Source organism: Hyperoodon ampullatus (genome assembly GCF_949752795.1).
Source record: "Hyperoodon ampullatus genome assembly, chromosome: 8".
Lineage (NCBI taxonomy): Eukaryota > Metazoa > Chordata > Mammalia > Artiodactyla > Ziphiidae > Hyperoodon > Hyperoodon ampullatus.
The window spans coordinates 7,075,028-7,092,072 of record NC_136921.1 but is presented as its reverse complement, the minus strand read 5'-3'; the positions used below and the strand labels follow the sequence as shown (position 1 = coordinate 7,092,072).

Genomic DNA, 17,045 nt, shown 5'->3' with positions numbered 1-17,045 from the left:
TCCCTTTTTTCCAGAGATATGTTCTTTCTTGCCTCCAGATCTTTGCACAATCTCATCTCTTGGCCTGGAACAGGGGTCCCCGGTTAGGGATAACTCCTGCTCACATTTTCCGTCTCACTTTATCTTTTTCTCCAGGAAGCCTTCTCGGATGGAACTGTGTATCCCTGTTCCGGCATCCCAGAGGCCTGTCCAAGTACCTTCTTTCCTGCATTCATGCATGCATTCACCCACTCCTCGAACTGTTTGTCGTGCAACTAACTACTAAATGCCAGACCCTGCTTTTAGATGCTGGAGACACGATGCAGGGCAAGAAAGACAGTCCCAGGCCGCCTGGAGGTCACTCACATTCTTGAAGGAGAACATTACAGATGAAAAAGAGTGAACACAGAAATAAAAAAACCCCACACAACTTGTGTCCCAGGAAGAAAAGAAACAGATGCTAAAACCTGTGGTTCTGACACCACCTGTGGGGGCGAAGAGACGCCCGACAGGGGCGCCACCTCCGGCTGCGCGCGCGGCCGGCAGGGGGCGCGGAGGGGCGGAGCTGGAGACCGCGGTCCCGGCCCCGCCCCTAAAGGCCCCGCCCCCAGCCCGGCTCGGCCCCGGCCCCGGCCCCGCCCCCGCCCGCTGTGCGCGCGCTGGCCCGGCAGCATGGCGGCGGCGGCGGGTGCCCCTCAGCCGGGTCCGCCGCAGCCGCCTCCGCCGCCGCCGCCTGAGGAGTCGTCCGACAGCGAGCCCGAGGCGGAGCCCGGCTCCCCGCAGAAGCTTATCCGCAAGGTGTCCACGTCGGGCCAGATCCGCCAGAAGGTGAGCCCGCGGCGGCGGCCCGGGCGCGCGCCCCTCACGCCGCGGCAGCCCCGTGAGGCCCGCAGTTCGGCCCGAGCAGCCGCCCAGGCCCGGCCCGGCCCGGCCTAGGGTCCCGCCGGGCGCCGCTGCCCGGACGGAGCGCGCTCCGCGGGGTAACGGACCAGGCGCTCGGGGCTGAGCGCGCCTCCCGGCGGGGCGGCGGCGGGGACCCCGGGCCGGGGAGCAGGTGGGCGCCGCGCGGGGCCGGGCCGGCGGGGCGCTTGGCGGGGCGGGCCGCGAGGAAGCCCCGTGCCGCGAGGACCGGGAGGGACAGGCCTGTAGGCTGGGGGGCGAGCGCACCAGAAATGGGGACTCCTGGCTGCGTCCGGCCGGCGAGCGCTCCCCGACCCGGGTTCCGCACATTTCTGAGGACGGATCGGGCTCTTTCCCGCTGGGTGCTGTGCACTCACCTGTGGCCCCTGAGAAATCCGATTGGACCCAGGTATGGGGCTCTTCCCTTCCTTCCCCTCGCGTGGATTTTCGTGCGGGAAAGGGCAGGGATGCGCGTCCCGTGACCGTCTCTCTCTCCCTCCTCGGGAAAGAGGGGAGAGGGGGCTGTCCCTGGCTGCGCACCCGCTTGGCATCTCACTCTCGGTGGAGAACTCCAGACGCGAAGTATTAGCTGCAGAAAGACGCATTTCCTTTCTGCAGGAGTAAAGTTGCACCCTTTGTTTTCCCATTGCGGTTTCTGTTGCAAACTGCTTTTGGGTTTTGCTGCAGGTGAGCCCTCTGTGTTAGCACACGGCTTCCTCAGGCAGGTGGTTGGACAGGTGGCTGAGGGCAGACTGGGCCTGTGGGCAGCCTGGGCAGATCCAGCTGGCACAGACTATCTCATCCCGCTGCAGTGCGCTTTTCCTCCAGGGCCAGTGAGTTCAGCTGGTACTTTTACCGGGGGAGCCATTTCTTAATCTCATGTCAGCCTCTGATACCTGGGATGGGGTAATCTTTTGTCCTAATGTTACAAACAGTTTTATTGTGCAGTGCTCCAGTCATTCAGCACATAGGTATTGAACACCTCCTTTGTTCCAGATATAACAGTAATAGTAATAATTATAACGCTAGCAATTCTCCAGTGCTTACTGTGTGCCAGGCACTTTTCTTGGGTTAACTTGACAGCACTTTACATGGGTTAACTCATTAGCCTTGGTGATAACCCACTGTGTTGGGTGTTGTCTGTCATTCCCGTCTTATGGAATTGGAGGTGGAGAGGGTAAGTGTCTTGCCCAGGGTGTCACTGGTAGTAACTTGGATCTGGATCTGAACTATGGTCAGGATCCCGAGATGGAAGGCAGTTTCTCCATTTCGGGGTTCCCAGCCTGTAGGAGGTGGACATCTGTCCATGCGACAGTATGATGTAGTAAGTGCTGTGGAAGCTTAGAGGACTGAGAATCCAGCTACCCTGGGAGGCAGGATCTTGCGGGAAAGAGTTTGTCGGGCTAAGTAAGGAAAGAGAGGACTTTCCACCTAGTTGAATGTTGTATCTACAGGTTTAGGCACACCTGGGAATGGTCAGAAGGTGAGTGGGTCAGATTGAGAGGAATGAGGAAGAGGCTGGCAAGGTAGATCAGGCTGGATTTTGAAAGGATAGCCCTGGAGTTGGGTTTGTGGCCTTGGGCAAGAGGGAGCCACTAAGGATTATTCAGAGCCTGAGAGTGATGGGTCAGAGGTGCTTTTAGAAAGATCTCCAAGTAGCCCTAAATGGTACTGCTAGGAGGTGTTCTCACCTGTTGCTTGGTCCTCAGGCATGGTGTGTGCCCAGTATGGGGTGGATCATGTGATTTACAACTGTTATTAAGATTTGATCTCTCAGAGATTCCAGTGTTTGTCCGGAATTCTGTTCTTAAGGAGGCTTTTTTTTTTCCTCTTAAAACAATAGCTGTTACACCAGCTGTTCTGGCTGAGGAGGAGTGATGGGTAGAGTGTTAAAAATACACCCCGAGGACTTGAGTTTCTGAATACAGGCACATCTGCTGTACAAATAGCTTAAAGTTGAGTTTTCTTTTGGGTTGTTAGAGATTGCTGGAATGTGAGGTTTACTGTGTGTGTGGTAGCTCCCAACCTCCCTTCCCCACTCCCCCTTTTAAAGCAGATAAGCCGTTCAGAAAATTCCTCTGGTATATGTGGTGCACAGGGGAAATATCCAGAATGGTATGGGGTATCATTCTGAGTCCAAAAAGGAACGACCCACTTTAAGTATTTAAAACAGAGGGAGTTCAATGGGGAGTGGTCGCACAGGTGCTGAAGAATTGAGAATGCACACAGTGGGCAGTGAGGTAACCCTGCGACGAGGCAGCAAACAGGAAACCACTGCCACCCCGAAGCTGGAAGACAAGCCGGGAGGCAGCGTATCAGGAACAACTATGACTCGCCAGAGGCTGGAACCACCATGGGTCATCTGGCGGGGGCTGGAGGCTTGGAAGGACACAGCTGCTCCTGGAGACTCACCCCATGCCCCCTCCTGCTTGGGAAGCCCAGCCTGCGGGGATCAGCCCATCTGCAATGCAGTAGAGCAGAAGGGTGAGGAATGGAACTGAGGACAAGCTGGCTCAGGACCAGAGCTGTATGTATGTCAAGTTGTTGAAACATTAGTCCAGTGCAAGCTAGAGCTGTCTTAATGGAAAAAGAAAAGGAAGTGTCTTACGACAGTGCTTCTCGAATTTTCATGTGCAGACACGTCCCCTCGGGATCTTGTTAAAATGCAGATTCTGGTTGAGTAGGTCTGGAGTGGGGCTAGAGGTTCTGCATTTATCACCTCCCAGGAGATGCTGCTGCTGCTGGTCATGGACCAGACTTTGAGAAACAAGACCATGAGGACATGTGTAAAGAGAAGCCTTACCAAGCGCCAAAAAAAATCTTTATTCGTGAGGTTCTTTTAAAACTTTTTCCCAAGTCTTTGATGGGGAAAGTCTTTGAAAATTTGATGTGTATAGATTTGCGATGGTCGTTCATTAGTTTAGCATTTCATGTACGTCTGATATTTTCACATGTTCCAACTGTCCCCAGCAAACACATTACTTCATTTCATTTCCTTACCATAGTACACAGTAGTGATTTTATAGGACCACATAGCTAGTGTGGAAAAAAGAAAATGGAACTAATACACTGGTAAATTAGCTTATGAACACATTATAAGGTATTTTGAAATCTGAGTAGAGAACAGTGTGATTGTGTGAAGACTTATCAGTTAAGATGGAGCTTAATTTATTTAAAAGTTTTAAAAAAGTTAACATTTTTGGCTTTGTGCATTAAAGTGCCTATATTCTTAATTTCAAATTTAAACAAAGTATTTTTTCCATTGTGAAATGAAGACTAGTAGAAATTAAGTAAAATGTTCAAGTTGCAAAATACTTAAAAAACAGCTTTACTAAGATAAAATTCACATACCATGCAGCTCACTCATTTAAAGTGTACAGTTCAGTGTTTTCTAGTATATCTACGGTTGTGTAATCATCACCGCAGTCAGTTTTAGAACATTCTCATCACCCCAAAGGGAAACCCATGGGACTTTCCTGGTGGCGCATTGGTTAAGAATCCACCTGCCAATACAGGGGACACAGGTTCGATCCCTGGTCCAGGAAGATCCCACATGTCGCGGAGCAACTAAGCCCGTGTGCCACAACTACTGAGCCTGCGCTCTAGAGCCCTCGAGCCACAACTACTGAGCCCGCATGCCACAACTACTGAAGCCAGGCCGCCTAGAGCCCATGCTCCGCAACAAGAGAAGCCACTGCAATGAGAAGCCTGCGCACCACAATTAGAGGAAGCCCACGTGCAGCAACGAAGACCCAATGCAACCAAAAAAAAAAGAAACCCATAACCATTAGCATTTACTCCCCGTTTTCTCCCAACTCTCTCAACCCTAGGCAACTGCTAGTCTGCTTTCTGTTTTGTGGATTTGCTGATTCTAGACATCTCATATAAATATAATATGCAGTATGTACCCTTTGTGTCTGGTTTCTTTCACTTAGTAAAATGTGTTCAAAATTCATCCATGTTGTAGCCTGTGCCAGTACTTCTTTTCATTTTACTGCTGAGTAATATACCGTTGTATGGATTTACTACGTTTTATTTACATTCATCTGTTGCTGGGCATTTGGGTTATTTTCACTTTTTGGCTATTCTGGATAATGCTGCTATGAACATTCATGTACTTATTTCTGTGTGTACATATGTTTCATTTCTGGTGGATATATACCTAGGAGTAGATTTGCTGGGTCACATGGTAACTCTATTCTTAGTCCTTGAGAAACTGCCAGACTGTTTTCCAAAGTGACTGCACTATTTTACATTTCCACCAGTAAGGTATGAGGGTTCCAGTTTCTTCACGTCCTCAGTTGTTTTATCTTTTTGATTACAGCTATCCTAGTGGGTGTGAAGTGGTATAAAAGTTTTTGTTTTTTGTTTTTTAAAATATTTATTTATTTATTTATTTGACTGTGTCGGGTCTTAGTTGCAGCACGTGGGATCTTTCGTTGTGGCACGTGGGCCTCTCTCTAGTTGTGGCTCGTGGGCTTAGTTGCCCCGAGACATGTGGGATCTTAGTTCCCTGACCAGGGATGGAAGTGGCATCCCTTGCACTGCAAGATGGATTCTTAACCACTGGACCACCGGAGAAGTCCCTAAAAGGTTTTTTTAAAGCTAGTATGTAGCAGTATTTAAGAGTCTAAACTTTGGTGTCACGAACAAGTCTCCAAACCTCTCAAGACTTGGTTTCCTTTTCTGTAAATAGGGAAAATACTAGCTCTTGGGTAACGGGTGGGGACAGTAAATGTTAGGTGTGTGTTCCTGAGCCTCAGTTTCTATCTCTGCAAAATAGAAATGATAATAATAGTTCTCAGATCTGTAAAATAAAAATGATGATAACTCATAGAATCAAGTGGAGTAGTCTTTGTGCAACGCTTATTTAGCGTCGAGCCTGGCATATTATGAGCATTCAATAAATGGTTGCTTTTATGATTATTTCTGTCTTTCTGATTGTTCACTTTTTGTATCTTGACCAGTAGCCATCCCCCCGAACCCCTCCGCCCCCAGCTCAAGCTGATCTGGGTGAGTCTCCATCTCTAGCAGCCAGAATAGCAAATAAAAACAAATCTGGCAGACAATTAACAGTGAATATCTTTTTAAAAAATTGTTAATTTATTGAATACTAGTGGGAATAGCATGGGCTAGGTGTTATTTTCTTTATTTCACAGATTCAGTTTAACTCAGTAAATAGTAGAGATCTTAAAATTGTTCTGTGTGCTGGCACTTGGGGAGGCCTTCCTGAACAACAAAGAACACCCCTAGAGCTAGTAGTCTGAAGAAGGCGTTAATAGAATAACCACATAGGTACTGTAGGGTTGTTTTGGTGATGAAAGGACCCTAAATCTAATGTCTGGTGTCTTTGTAAAAGAAAGAGGAGGAAGATTTGGACACAAAGGAACACAGAGAAAAAAGCCATGTGAAAACAGAGCCAGCGATTTAGATCTTTGCTGTCACAAACCAAGGACCAGGTGGGGCCACTAGAAGAGGTAATAGGCGGAATCTCCCCTGGATCCTTTAGAGGGAGTGTGGCCCTGCTGACACCTTGATTTTGGACTTCTAGCTTCCTGGATTGTGGGACAACAAATTTCTGTTGTTTAAGCCTCCCAGTCTGTGGCCTTGGTTACGGGGCAGCCACAGGAAACTAACGTAGGGCATATACTAACTCTGAAGGGGACGCCGAGGGGCTGAGCTCTGTGAAGCAGTCAGAAATGCCTGTGGGACCTGAGGTATTGGGATCTGCCAAAGGGCAGCAATCCTGGGTGAGCTCCCTCAATTTGGTTTAGGATCCCAAAAAGCCACTTCCAAGGAATGAGGAGGATTAGAAGTAGGACTTCCAAAGGCCTGCAGTCATGCTTCATAGCATGTCAGGTCTCTGAAATTAAGGTAATCCCAGAGTGCTGTTGTTTTTAGGTGCTTAACAGAAGCAACTTCAGTCCTCTGTAGAGGGAGATGACATCATCCAGTCATCCAGTTATTTTCACAAGCCATGTTGTAAACTCACTGTTTTGTGTTCAGTGAAGAACAGACACACGGGGAGGCAAGGCCACGTGAATTAAAACCAATGGAAACAGCAAGACTATAAAGACAGATTAACAGGGGCTCTAGACATCAGACACAGATTTTGAAACAACTATGCTTACTATGTTTAAGGAGCTAAAAGACCAGACTGAGAATTCTGGCAGAGAACTAGAAACTGAAAAAGAACCAAATGAAAATTCTAAAACTGGCAAATGTAATAATCAAAGTTAAGTTCTCAAAGGAAGGGTAGAATAGACACGGCTGAAGAAAGAATTCAGTGGCCCAGAAGACAGCTCAAAAGAAAATTACCCATAAGGAAGCCTTATGGAGACATAAAAAAATGGAGAAATTAGCAGATAAGGCAGGAGTCAGAGATAACAGTGAAAAGGTCTTTTATGAGAAAATTGGGCAGAAACAACATTTGTAAAGATAATGCCCGAGAAATTCCCACAACTATTAAAAGGCACCACCCACAGATTCAGTAGCCTGTGAACACAAAGAAAGCCTCACCTATCACTTCATAATAAAACTGCTGAAAACCACAGATGAAGAGGAGACTTGAAAGCAACTGGAGACAGATTACCCTCAAAAGAGCAACAGTGAGATTGACAGCTGTGTTCTTAACAGAAGCCATGGAAGCAGAAGTCAATCAAAATTTAAGTGCTGGAAGAAACTGCTAACCCTAATTCATTACTCAGCCAAAAGATCCTTCAGAAATAAAGCTGAAATAAAGATGTTTTCAAATAAACAAAATCAATTTTTTGTGTGCAGACCCATAATGAAGGAAACATCAAGGAGTGTTTTTGTGTCTGGCTAAAGGAAAATGATCTTAGGTGAAGGGTTAGTGTTTCAGGAAGGAATGAAGAGCAATGAAAAGGGCACTTACATGGAAAACTGAATGATTATCAACTGCTGAATTTTTTTTTTAACATCTTTATTGGAGTATAATTGCTTTACAATGGTGTGTTAGTTTCTGCTTTATATCAAAGTGAATCAGCTATACATCTACATATATCCCCATATCTCCTCCCTCTTGCATCTCCCTCCCACCCTCCCTATCCCGCCCCTCTGGGTGGTCACAAAGCACCCAGCTGATCTCCCTGTGCTATGCGGCTGCTTCCCACTAGCTATCTATTTTACATTTAGTAGTGTATATATGTCCATGCCACTCTCTCACTTCTTCCCAGCTTACCCTTCCCCCTCCCCATGTCCTCAAGTCCATCCTCTACGTCTGCATCTTTATTCCTGTCCTGCCCCTAGGTTCTTCAGAGCCTTTTTTTTTTTTTTTTTTTAGATTCCATATATATGTGTTAGCATACGGTATTTGTTTTTCTCTTTCTTTCTTTTTTTTTTTTTTTTTGTGATACGTGGGCTTCTCACTGTTGTGGCCTCTCCCGTTGTGGAGCACAGGCTCGGGACGCGCAGGCTCAGCGGCCATGGCTCACGGACCCAGCCGCTCCGTGGCATGTGGGATCTTCCCGGACCGGGGCACGAACCCTCGTTCTCTGCATTGGCAGGCGGACTGTCAACCACTGCGCCACCAGGGAAGCCCTGTTTTTCTCTTTCTGACTTAACTTCACTCTGTATGACAGTCTCTAGGTCCATCCACCTCACTACAAATAACTGAATTTCATTTCTTTTTTATGGCTGAGTAATATTCCATTATATATATGTGCCACATCTTCTTTATCCATTCATCTGTTGATGGACACTTAGGTTGCTTCCATGTCCTGGCTATTGTAAATAGAGCTGCAGTGAACATTGTGGTACGTGACTCTCTTTTTTTTTTTTTTTTTTTTTTTTTTTTGCGGTATGCGGGCCTCTCACTGCTGTGGCCTCTCCCGTTGCGGAGCACAGGCTCCGGACGCGCAGGCTCAGTGGCCATGGCTCACGGGCCCAGCCGCTCCGCGGCATGTGGGATCTTCCCGGACCGGGGCACAAACCCGTGTCCCCTCCATCGGCAGGCGGACTCTCAACCACTGCGCCACCAGGGAAGCCCGTGACTCTTTTTTTTTTTTTTTTTTTGTGGTACGCGGGCCTCTCACTGTTGTGGCCTCTCCCGTTGCGGAGCACAGGCTCCGGACGCGCAGGCTCAGCGGCCATGGCCCACGGGCCCAGCCGCTCCGCGGCACATGGGATCCTCCCAGACCGGGGCACGAACCCGTATCCCCTGCATCGGCAGGCGGACTCTCAACCACTGCGCCACCAGGGAGGCCCCCCGTGACTCTTTTTGAATTATGTTTTTCTCAGGGTATATGCCCAACAGTGGGATTGCTGGGTCATATGGTAGTTCTGTTTTTAGTTTTTTAAGGAACCTCCATACTGTTCTCCATAGTGGCTGTATCAATTTGCATTCCCACCAATAGTGCAAGAGGGTTCCCTTTTCTCCACACCTTCTCCAGCATTTATTGTTTGTAGATTTTTTGACGATGGCCATTCTGGCTGGTGTGAGGTGATACCTCATTGTAGTTTTGACTTGGATTTCTCTAATGATTAGTGATGTTGAGCATCCTTTCATGTGTTTGTTGGCAATCTGTATATCTTCTTTGGAGAAATGTCTATTTAGGTCTTCTGCCCATTTTTGGATTGGGTTGTTTGTTTTTTTGATATTGAGCTGCATGAGCTGCTTGTAAATTTTGGAGATTAATTCTTTGTCAGTTGGTTCATTTGCAAATATTTTCTCCCATTCTGAGGGCTGTCTTTTCGTCTTGTTTATGTTTTCCTTTGCTGTGCAAAAGCTTTGAAGTTTCATTAGGTCCCATTTGTTTATTTTTGTTTTTATTTCCATTTCTCTAGGAGATGGGTCAAAAGGATCTTGCTGTGATTGATGTCATAGAGTGTTCTGCCTATGTTTTCCTCTAAGAGTTTTATAGTGTCTGGCCTTACATTCAGGTCTTTAATCCATTTTGAGTTTATTTTTGTGTATGGTGTTAGGAAGTGTTCTAATTTCATTCTTTTACATGTAGCTGTCCAGTTTTCCCAGCACCACTTATTGAAGAGGCTGTCTTTTCTCCATTGTATATTCTTGCCTCCTTTATCAAAAATAAGGTGACCATATGTGCGTGGGTTTATCTCTGGGCTTTCTATCTTGTTCCATTGATCTATATTCTATTTTTGTGCCAGTTCCATAGTGTCTTGATTACTGTAGCTTTGTAGTATAGTCTGAAGTCTGGGAGCCTGATTCCTCCAGCTCCGTTTTTCTTTCTCAAGATTGCTTTGGCTATTCAGGGTCTTTTGTGTTTCCATACAAATTGTGAAATTTTTTGTTCTAGTTCTGTGAAAAATGCCAATGGTAGTTTGATAGGGATTGCATTGAATCTGTAGATTGCTTTGGGTAGTATAGTCATTTTCATAATGTTGATTCTTCCAATCCAAGAACATAGTATATCTCTCCATCTGTCTTTGGGTTTGAAATATATATAGAATTAAAATACATAGCAACGGTATGTAAGTCAGAAAGGAGGTAAATGGAATAAAACTGTTTAAAGTTTTCCTTGCAATTCCAGGAAAAAGAAAAAAGAACCAATTAATATTAGACAAGTCAGGGATACATGTTGTAATCTGTGCAGCAGCCACTAAATTGTGAAGATGATATGGTATCTAAGCTAAAAGGCAAGAAAAATTGAATAATAAGAAATTCCAAATCTGAAAGAAGGCAAGAAAGGAGAAAAAAGAGAGAGGGAGAGATTGGGGGTTTGGGATTAGCAGATGCAAACTGTTATGGATAAACAACAAGATCCTGTTGTATAGCACAGGAAACTATATTCAGTACCCTGTGATAAACCATAATGAAAAAGAATATAAAAAAGAACGTGTATATATATATATGTATAACTGAATCACTTTGCTGTACAGCAGAAATTAACACAACACTGTAAATCAACTATACTTCAATAAAATTTAAAAAAAAAAAGGAGAGAAAAGGAAACATTGAACAAGTGGAACAGAGAGAAAGCAAACAGTAAGTGGATAGACTTAACTCCCAGTATAGCAGTAATCACGTTAAATATAAGTGAATTTGAATGCTCCAGTTAAAAGTCAGAGATTGTCAGACAGGTAAGAAAACAAAAGTAGACCAGGTTATTTAAGAGAGATATATTTAAAACAGAAGGATATAAAAAGATTGAAAGTAAAAGAATGGGAAAAAATACTATGCACACATCAACCTAAAGAAAGTTGCTATAGTATTTTAATGTCAGACAAAATAGTCTTTGAGGGCAGGATTTATTATTAGAGATAAAGCTTTGATACTGATAAATGATAAAAGTTTTATTTTAGATACAATAATTTAAACTCTGTATATACCTAATGTAACTTCAAAATATTTAGAAGAAAAATTAATACAACTGTAATGGAAATAAACCTATGATCATAGTGGGATATTAAACACACCTCTTTCAGAGGCTGTTATGATAAGCAGACAAAAATTTATAAAAATAAAGAAAAATTGAACAACAAAGTACTAAACTTGACCTAATGGACTTATATAGAACACTGTACCGAGTAATTGCAGAATCGAAGTTCTTTTCAAAAGCACAGGACACATTGGTCAAAATTCACTATGTGCTGGCCACAAGGCAATTCTCAACAGATTTCAAAATATTGAAATTATACAGACTGTGTTCTCTAACAACAGTGGAATTAAGCTAGAAATCAGTAAAATGAAAATCCTCATGTATCTGGAAATTTAGAAATTTGTTTCCAAATAACTTATGAGTCAAAGCTAGAAAATGTTTTCAGTTGAATGATAGCAAAATACATATAACTAATGGGATACAGCTGAAGTCATGTTTAGAGGGAGGCTTATATCTTTAAATGCATTTATGTTACAGAAGAAGACTGCTGAAAATCCATGAGCTAGGCTGTGTAGTAGGTGATTAGAAGGCTAGCAACACATTAAACTCAAAGAAAATAGAATGAAGGAAATAATGAAGAGCAGAATTTAACAAAATGAAAAATATTCATTAGAAAGGATAAACAAAGGCAAAGATGGAGTCTTTGGAAAAAAAAAATCTGACAAAATTGACAAACCCCAGCAGGAGTAATCAGGAAAAAATTAGAGAAAGCAAATAATTAATGTTAGGAATGAAAAAGGGACATCATCGAAGATCTTGCAGATGTTAAAAAGAGTAGGCAGGTATAAACAACTTTATACAAGTAAATTTGAATCTTTAGATGAAGTGGACAAATTCCTAGAAAAACACGACTTCAAGCTGACACAGAAATAGAAATGTAAATTGTCTTTATAACTATTAAAGATATTGAATCCATAATTTGAAATCTTCCAACAAGGAAAACTCTAGGCCCAGATGACTTTACCAGTGAATTCTAAGCATTTAAGGAAGAAATAATACCAGTTTTACATAAAATCTTCCAGGAAATAGAGACCCCCCCCAACCTACCCCCAGCTTCCTAGGAGTGGAGTGGGGCTGGAGGTTTGAGTTATAAAATCTCTTTAACAAGGAGATTCGGGGAGCTTCTGGGTTGGTGAATGCAGTACTATGCTGGGAGGGTGGCACACCCGGAGCGGGCATGGATGCTCTACCCCCCGCCTCCCAGTATCTTGCCCTATACGTATATCTTCCATAGGGCGTCTCTTCAGGTGTGAGTGTGGATGTGGAGCAAGGGAATGCTCTGGTGGGAATATTAAATTGGTAACACCACTTTACAAGATATTGTAGCAGCATCTATTAAAGTTGAAGGCATGTATACCCTGTGTTTCAGCAATTCTACTTCTGGGTATATATCTAATAGCTTATGTAAGCAAATGTACTCCAAGAGGCATGTACAAGCATATTACTAGTGTATTATTTGTAACAGCTCAAAAGTGGAAGCAACCCAAGTGTCTGTCAGCAGTAGAATTGATAAATTATAGTATGTTACAAGAGAATGCTGTACATCAGTGAAAATGAACTACTGCTACCTGCTGATTTAAGGATTAATCACAGCCATTAATGTTGCAGGCCAAAAAAGCCAGACATAAAAGAGTACATTCCATATGATTCCGTTTACATCCAGTTCAGATCAGGTAGGACACTAAGGAGTTTAGACTTGCCTGCTTGTGTGTTTAAGCTACGAGCAAGGAAGACGACTACCAGAGAAGTCGGGGTGGTGGGAAGTGGTGGGTAGTGACTGGATGGTCCTTGAGAGAGGGAGCTTCTGCAGGGCCGGTAGTGTTGTTTCTTCACCTAGGTGGTGGTTGATTGGGTTCTCAGCTTGTGATAATTATACATTTTTGTTTTGTGGACTTCATGTGTGCTATTCTGTAATGAAAAAGATTTTTTTAATTGAAGTATAGTTGATTTACAGCATTATATTAGTTTCCGGTGTACAACATGGTGATTCAATATTTTCATAGATTATGCTCCATTTAAAGTCATTATATTCCCTGTGCTGTACTGAAAAAGATTAAAAAAAAAAGGTAAATAAAAGAATGAGGAGGAGGTAGTTGGTCAAAGAGGTATGCAAAGGCCCTGTGGCCAGGGGGAGCTTGGGGAAATCAAGAGGCTGAAAGAAAGCTGGTGTGGGTAGAGTTAGCAAGAGTTGAGGAGACCTTGATTTGTGCCATGAGGCTGGGGAGCCGGGTAGAAGCTCTGTAATAACGGGATACTATTGCTTTAAGATTTTAGGAAGGAGTGAGACATCTGATCCAGGTTGGAAAGATTGCTCTGGCTGTGTTGTGGCTGCCTGAGTGGATGCTGGCTGACCCATGTGGTGAGAGATGATGGTAGCCTGGGCCAGGGTTGTGGCAGTGGTGATGGAGAGAATTAGTTGGATTTGACATTGTGAGAACTCGGTGATGGTTTGATGAGGGTGTTGGGGAGGAGGGGGAGGCGGGGGAGGCTCGTGGTTCACGTGACTGGCTGGCGAATGGAGCTCTTTCCAGTGAGGAGCTGTGGTTGAGGACCAGTGAGGACCAGCTCTGGGGATTCTGCTCTCACTGAGCTCTCCTGCATGGTGTCCAGGATCCTCTTCTTCTCAGCTATGCCAGCTTCACAGATGAGGGACACAGAGGCAGTTAGGTGGCTTGTGGGTGTGCCCTGAAGCCACCTGGGTCTCACAGATTCCAGATTACACCTCTTCCTGGTGTGTTCTGTCCAGCCCCATAACCGTCATGCGCAGACAGTAGGAATGGTTCCTCGGAGCCTGAGAGGGACAATAGTGGACAGTGGAAGGGGGTCTGGGCCGATCTGGGGCCACTGGCTTTTAGGAAGCAAGTAGAGGAGGAGGGTCCGTCGGAGAAGGAAGTAGGAGAGCTGGGCAAGGGCTGGGGGAGAAAGTCAGTCCCTGATTGCAGCACCTGGAGGTCCACCAGCACCAGCTGTATTGTTACTTTGGTATTTCCTTCTGGACTGTTTTTCTGGATATGTTTAATTTAGTTGAAATGAAACTAGATGTAAGTTTTCACTTCAGTGTTGTGAGCATTTCTCCATGCTATTAAAATCTCTTTTTTCTTATCCTCTGTAACGGTTGTACCACGTATTCTGTGAAGAATACCTTTGCAAGGAAAGCTCTTCAGTTTTTTATTGTGAAAAATTAAAAAGGTACCTAATATACTTACTATCAAGATTCAGCAGTTGGTAACATATTGCCAAATATGCTTTATCTATATGTATTGTATAGAAATAAATGATTTACTAAACCATTTGTAGGCATCATGACAGTCTATCCCTAAAGAGCTCAATGTGTATCTTCTAAAAATGACATTTCCTATATAGTCCATTTTTACACCTGAACTCCTACAAATAAGTACTCCTGAAAAAATAAGGACATTTTCCTATATACCATTATTATACCTAAGATATTAATTGTAATTTTCTAATATCTATATCCTTTTTAGTTTTCCCCAGTTGAACCAAAAATGCCCTTTATAGCCTCCCTTTTGGGAACCATGTACCAATTAAAATTCATGCATTGGTTGCATCTCTTTAGTCTCTTAACCTAGGATAGCTGCCCTCAGCAACCTTCGCCATCTCTCCCCTCCCCTCCCCTCCTCTCTCCGACATTGACTTTTTGACGAGACAAGGGCAGTTGTCTTGTAAAATCTGATTCTGGATTTGTCTGATTGTTTCCTCATGGTTTCTTTTGCATCGTTCTTTTATACTCTGTATTTGCTATAAGCTGAAAGAGAGGTTTGAAGACTCAATTATATTCAGGTTGATGTTTTGGGCAAATCTCCTAGGTGTGGGATGTTCCGTGTCCTGTCAGGCAGGCAGTCTCCTCTGCTGTGTCATCATTTGGTTTATGTGGAGATGCTAGATATTTCTACTGGAAATGTGGATTTCCTTCTTTGAGATTAGGAAGTAATCTGTGAGGTGATTCCTAGACACCCTGCAAATAATCCTTTTATCCAACAACTTTTTACCAAATGATTTTCAGCATTTATACATAATTAACTGGCCTGAATCGGTTTTATTAAGAGAGCTTGAGAGAGTTTGAAAAATGGACCTACCTCCTCCCTCAGCTTTCTGTCGTTTCTTCCACAATTATCTGTTGGTATTTGGTAAATTTTTCCCAGTGCAGCTGGGGAACGACTACATTTCTTCCTACCAAAGGCAGGGTAATTGCTGGATTCTTTCTGTTTAATTACCAATTTTCAAAGTAAGGGTTTGGTAGAATAGTCGTCCCTAGTGGAGGCAAATGGTTTTGTTTTGTTTCTCTCTCCCTCTGTCTCTCTGCTGGTGGAGGGGGGGTGGTTATCACTGTGGATTCATGACTTTTTATTCAGTTTTGTGATCAGTTATAGTCATTCTTTTTCATGCTCAGATTGTCCCCATTTTCCCAGGAGAGCCCTTTCAAGCTGGCTCTTTGGTCTTTGAGCGCTTGCTTGCTGTGTCACGATCTGTCTTTTAATCTTCAGGATGGAGCCCAGAGGTGGGGATGCAGGGCAGAGGGGATGGCCCATGTGTGATGCTGTCCTCTCTCCTGTGCTTGGGACAGACAGTGCCCAGTGATTTCAGCACATCAGGCTGGCAGCTCTTTGCTTTCCTTTTTGGGGCAGTATTAATAAATGAGGTGGAAGGCTTTTGTCTTCTCTACCTCTGATTATTGCATCTCCATTTATTTTGTGTTCCTTTTGGGTGGTTCTTATTATTTGTAGGTTAAATAATCTGTCCCGTCACCACTCTGTCCATGAGCTTTTCTCTCAGTCTTTTCTCCTCTCCACTGTATCCAGCAGCACTCTGTGGGCACCTCAGTTTTGTCCTGTGCACCATCAATGACATTTTCAGCAGTGTGCATTTCCCCTGTAGCCCCTTCCATGTGGATTTTAATTCTGCTGTAGTGTGATTATTTTTGCTTCCTATCCTAATCATGGCCTATATCTTAGCTTGTTGTCTTTTAATTTCATATTGTTCACATTGGTGCTCCCTGTTCTTTAAAAAAAATTTAACTTTAATTTTTTTAGTAGAGGCAGTGTCCTCCTGTAATCTTTTACAGGAAGCACATATTTTCTAAAAAGGTCTTCTGTTTTCTGTAATAATTCATTTCAGATTTATGTATGTGCTTTATCGTATATCTTTAAACTCCCACCTCCACTTTTTTGTTTTTGTTTTTGTTTTGATTTATTGATCCTTGAATGGTGTTTGCTGGTCTGTGGGTTTGAACTGCTGTTAGCTGTGTGCTTGGCTCTGGAAGAAATGTGAGTCCCATATGAGACTGGGCCCAGGTCTAGTGACTCTCCCCGCCATCTCGGTCTGAGTAGTGTGAGGTTTTGGGTCACCTGCCACCCATTTCTGGCTGCCTCTGCTCTTCTGCATCTGAAGGTGAGGGTGCCTGGTTTGTGGTGGTTTTCCTGGGCCCGGCTCCTCAGGCTCCAGGATGAACAGTGCTTTGTCCTTGGGGTAGGATGGAAGAGGGTCACCCTTCCATCACCACTTTCACTTCCAGAACTTCTTTATCCCCCACATTGAAACCCCTTCCGCATTAAGAAGTCATTCCCCACTCCCTCTTCTTCCTCAGGCCCTGGCAGCCACTACCCTGCTTTCCATCTCTGTGGGTTTGCCTATTTTGGACATTTCACGTAAGTGGAATCATAAAATATGTGTGTGGCCTTTTGTGTCTGGCATCTTTCCCTTAGCATAATGTTTCAGGGTTCATCCATGTTGTAGCGTGTGTCAGTACTTCATTCCTTTTTATGGCTGAGTAACATTCATTGT

The 17,045-nt window shown here is 44.2% G+C and overlaps 1 protein-coding gene across 2 annotated transcripts in view; it reads left to right on the top strand.

Annotated features, from left to right (window-relative positions):
- Positions 1-651: 651 nt before the first annotated feature.
- DGKD (diacylglycerol kinase delta) overlaps positions 652-17,045 on the top strand; it is a gene marked incomplete at its 5' end in the record, with an annotated part of 109,385 nt that continues 92,991 nt past the window's right edge. For both annotated transcript variants that reach the window (XM_079709610.1, XM_079709609.1), the window contains one exon: positions 652-807. In XM_079709610.1, coding sequence (XP_079565736.1) covers positions 652-807 — 156 coding nt within the window. The remainder of the gene's footprint in view (positions 808-17,045) is intronic.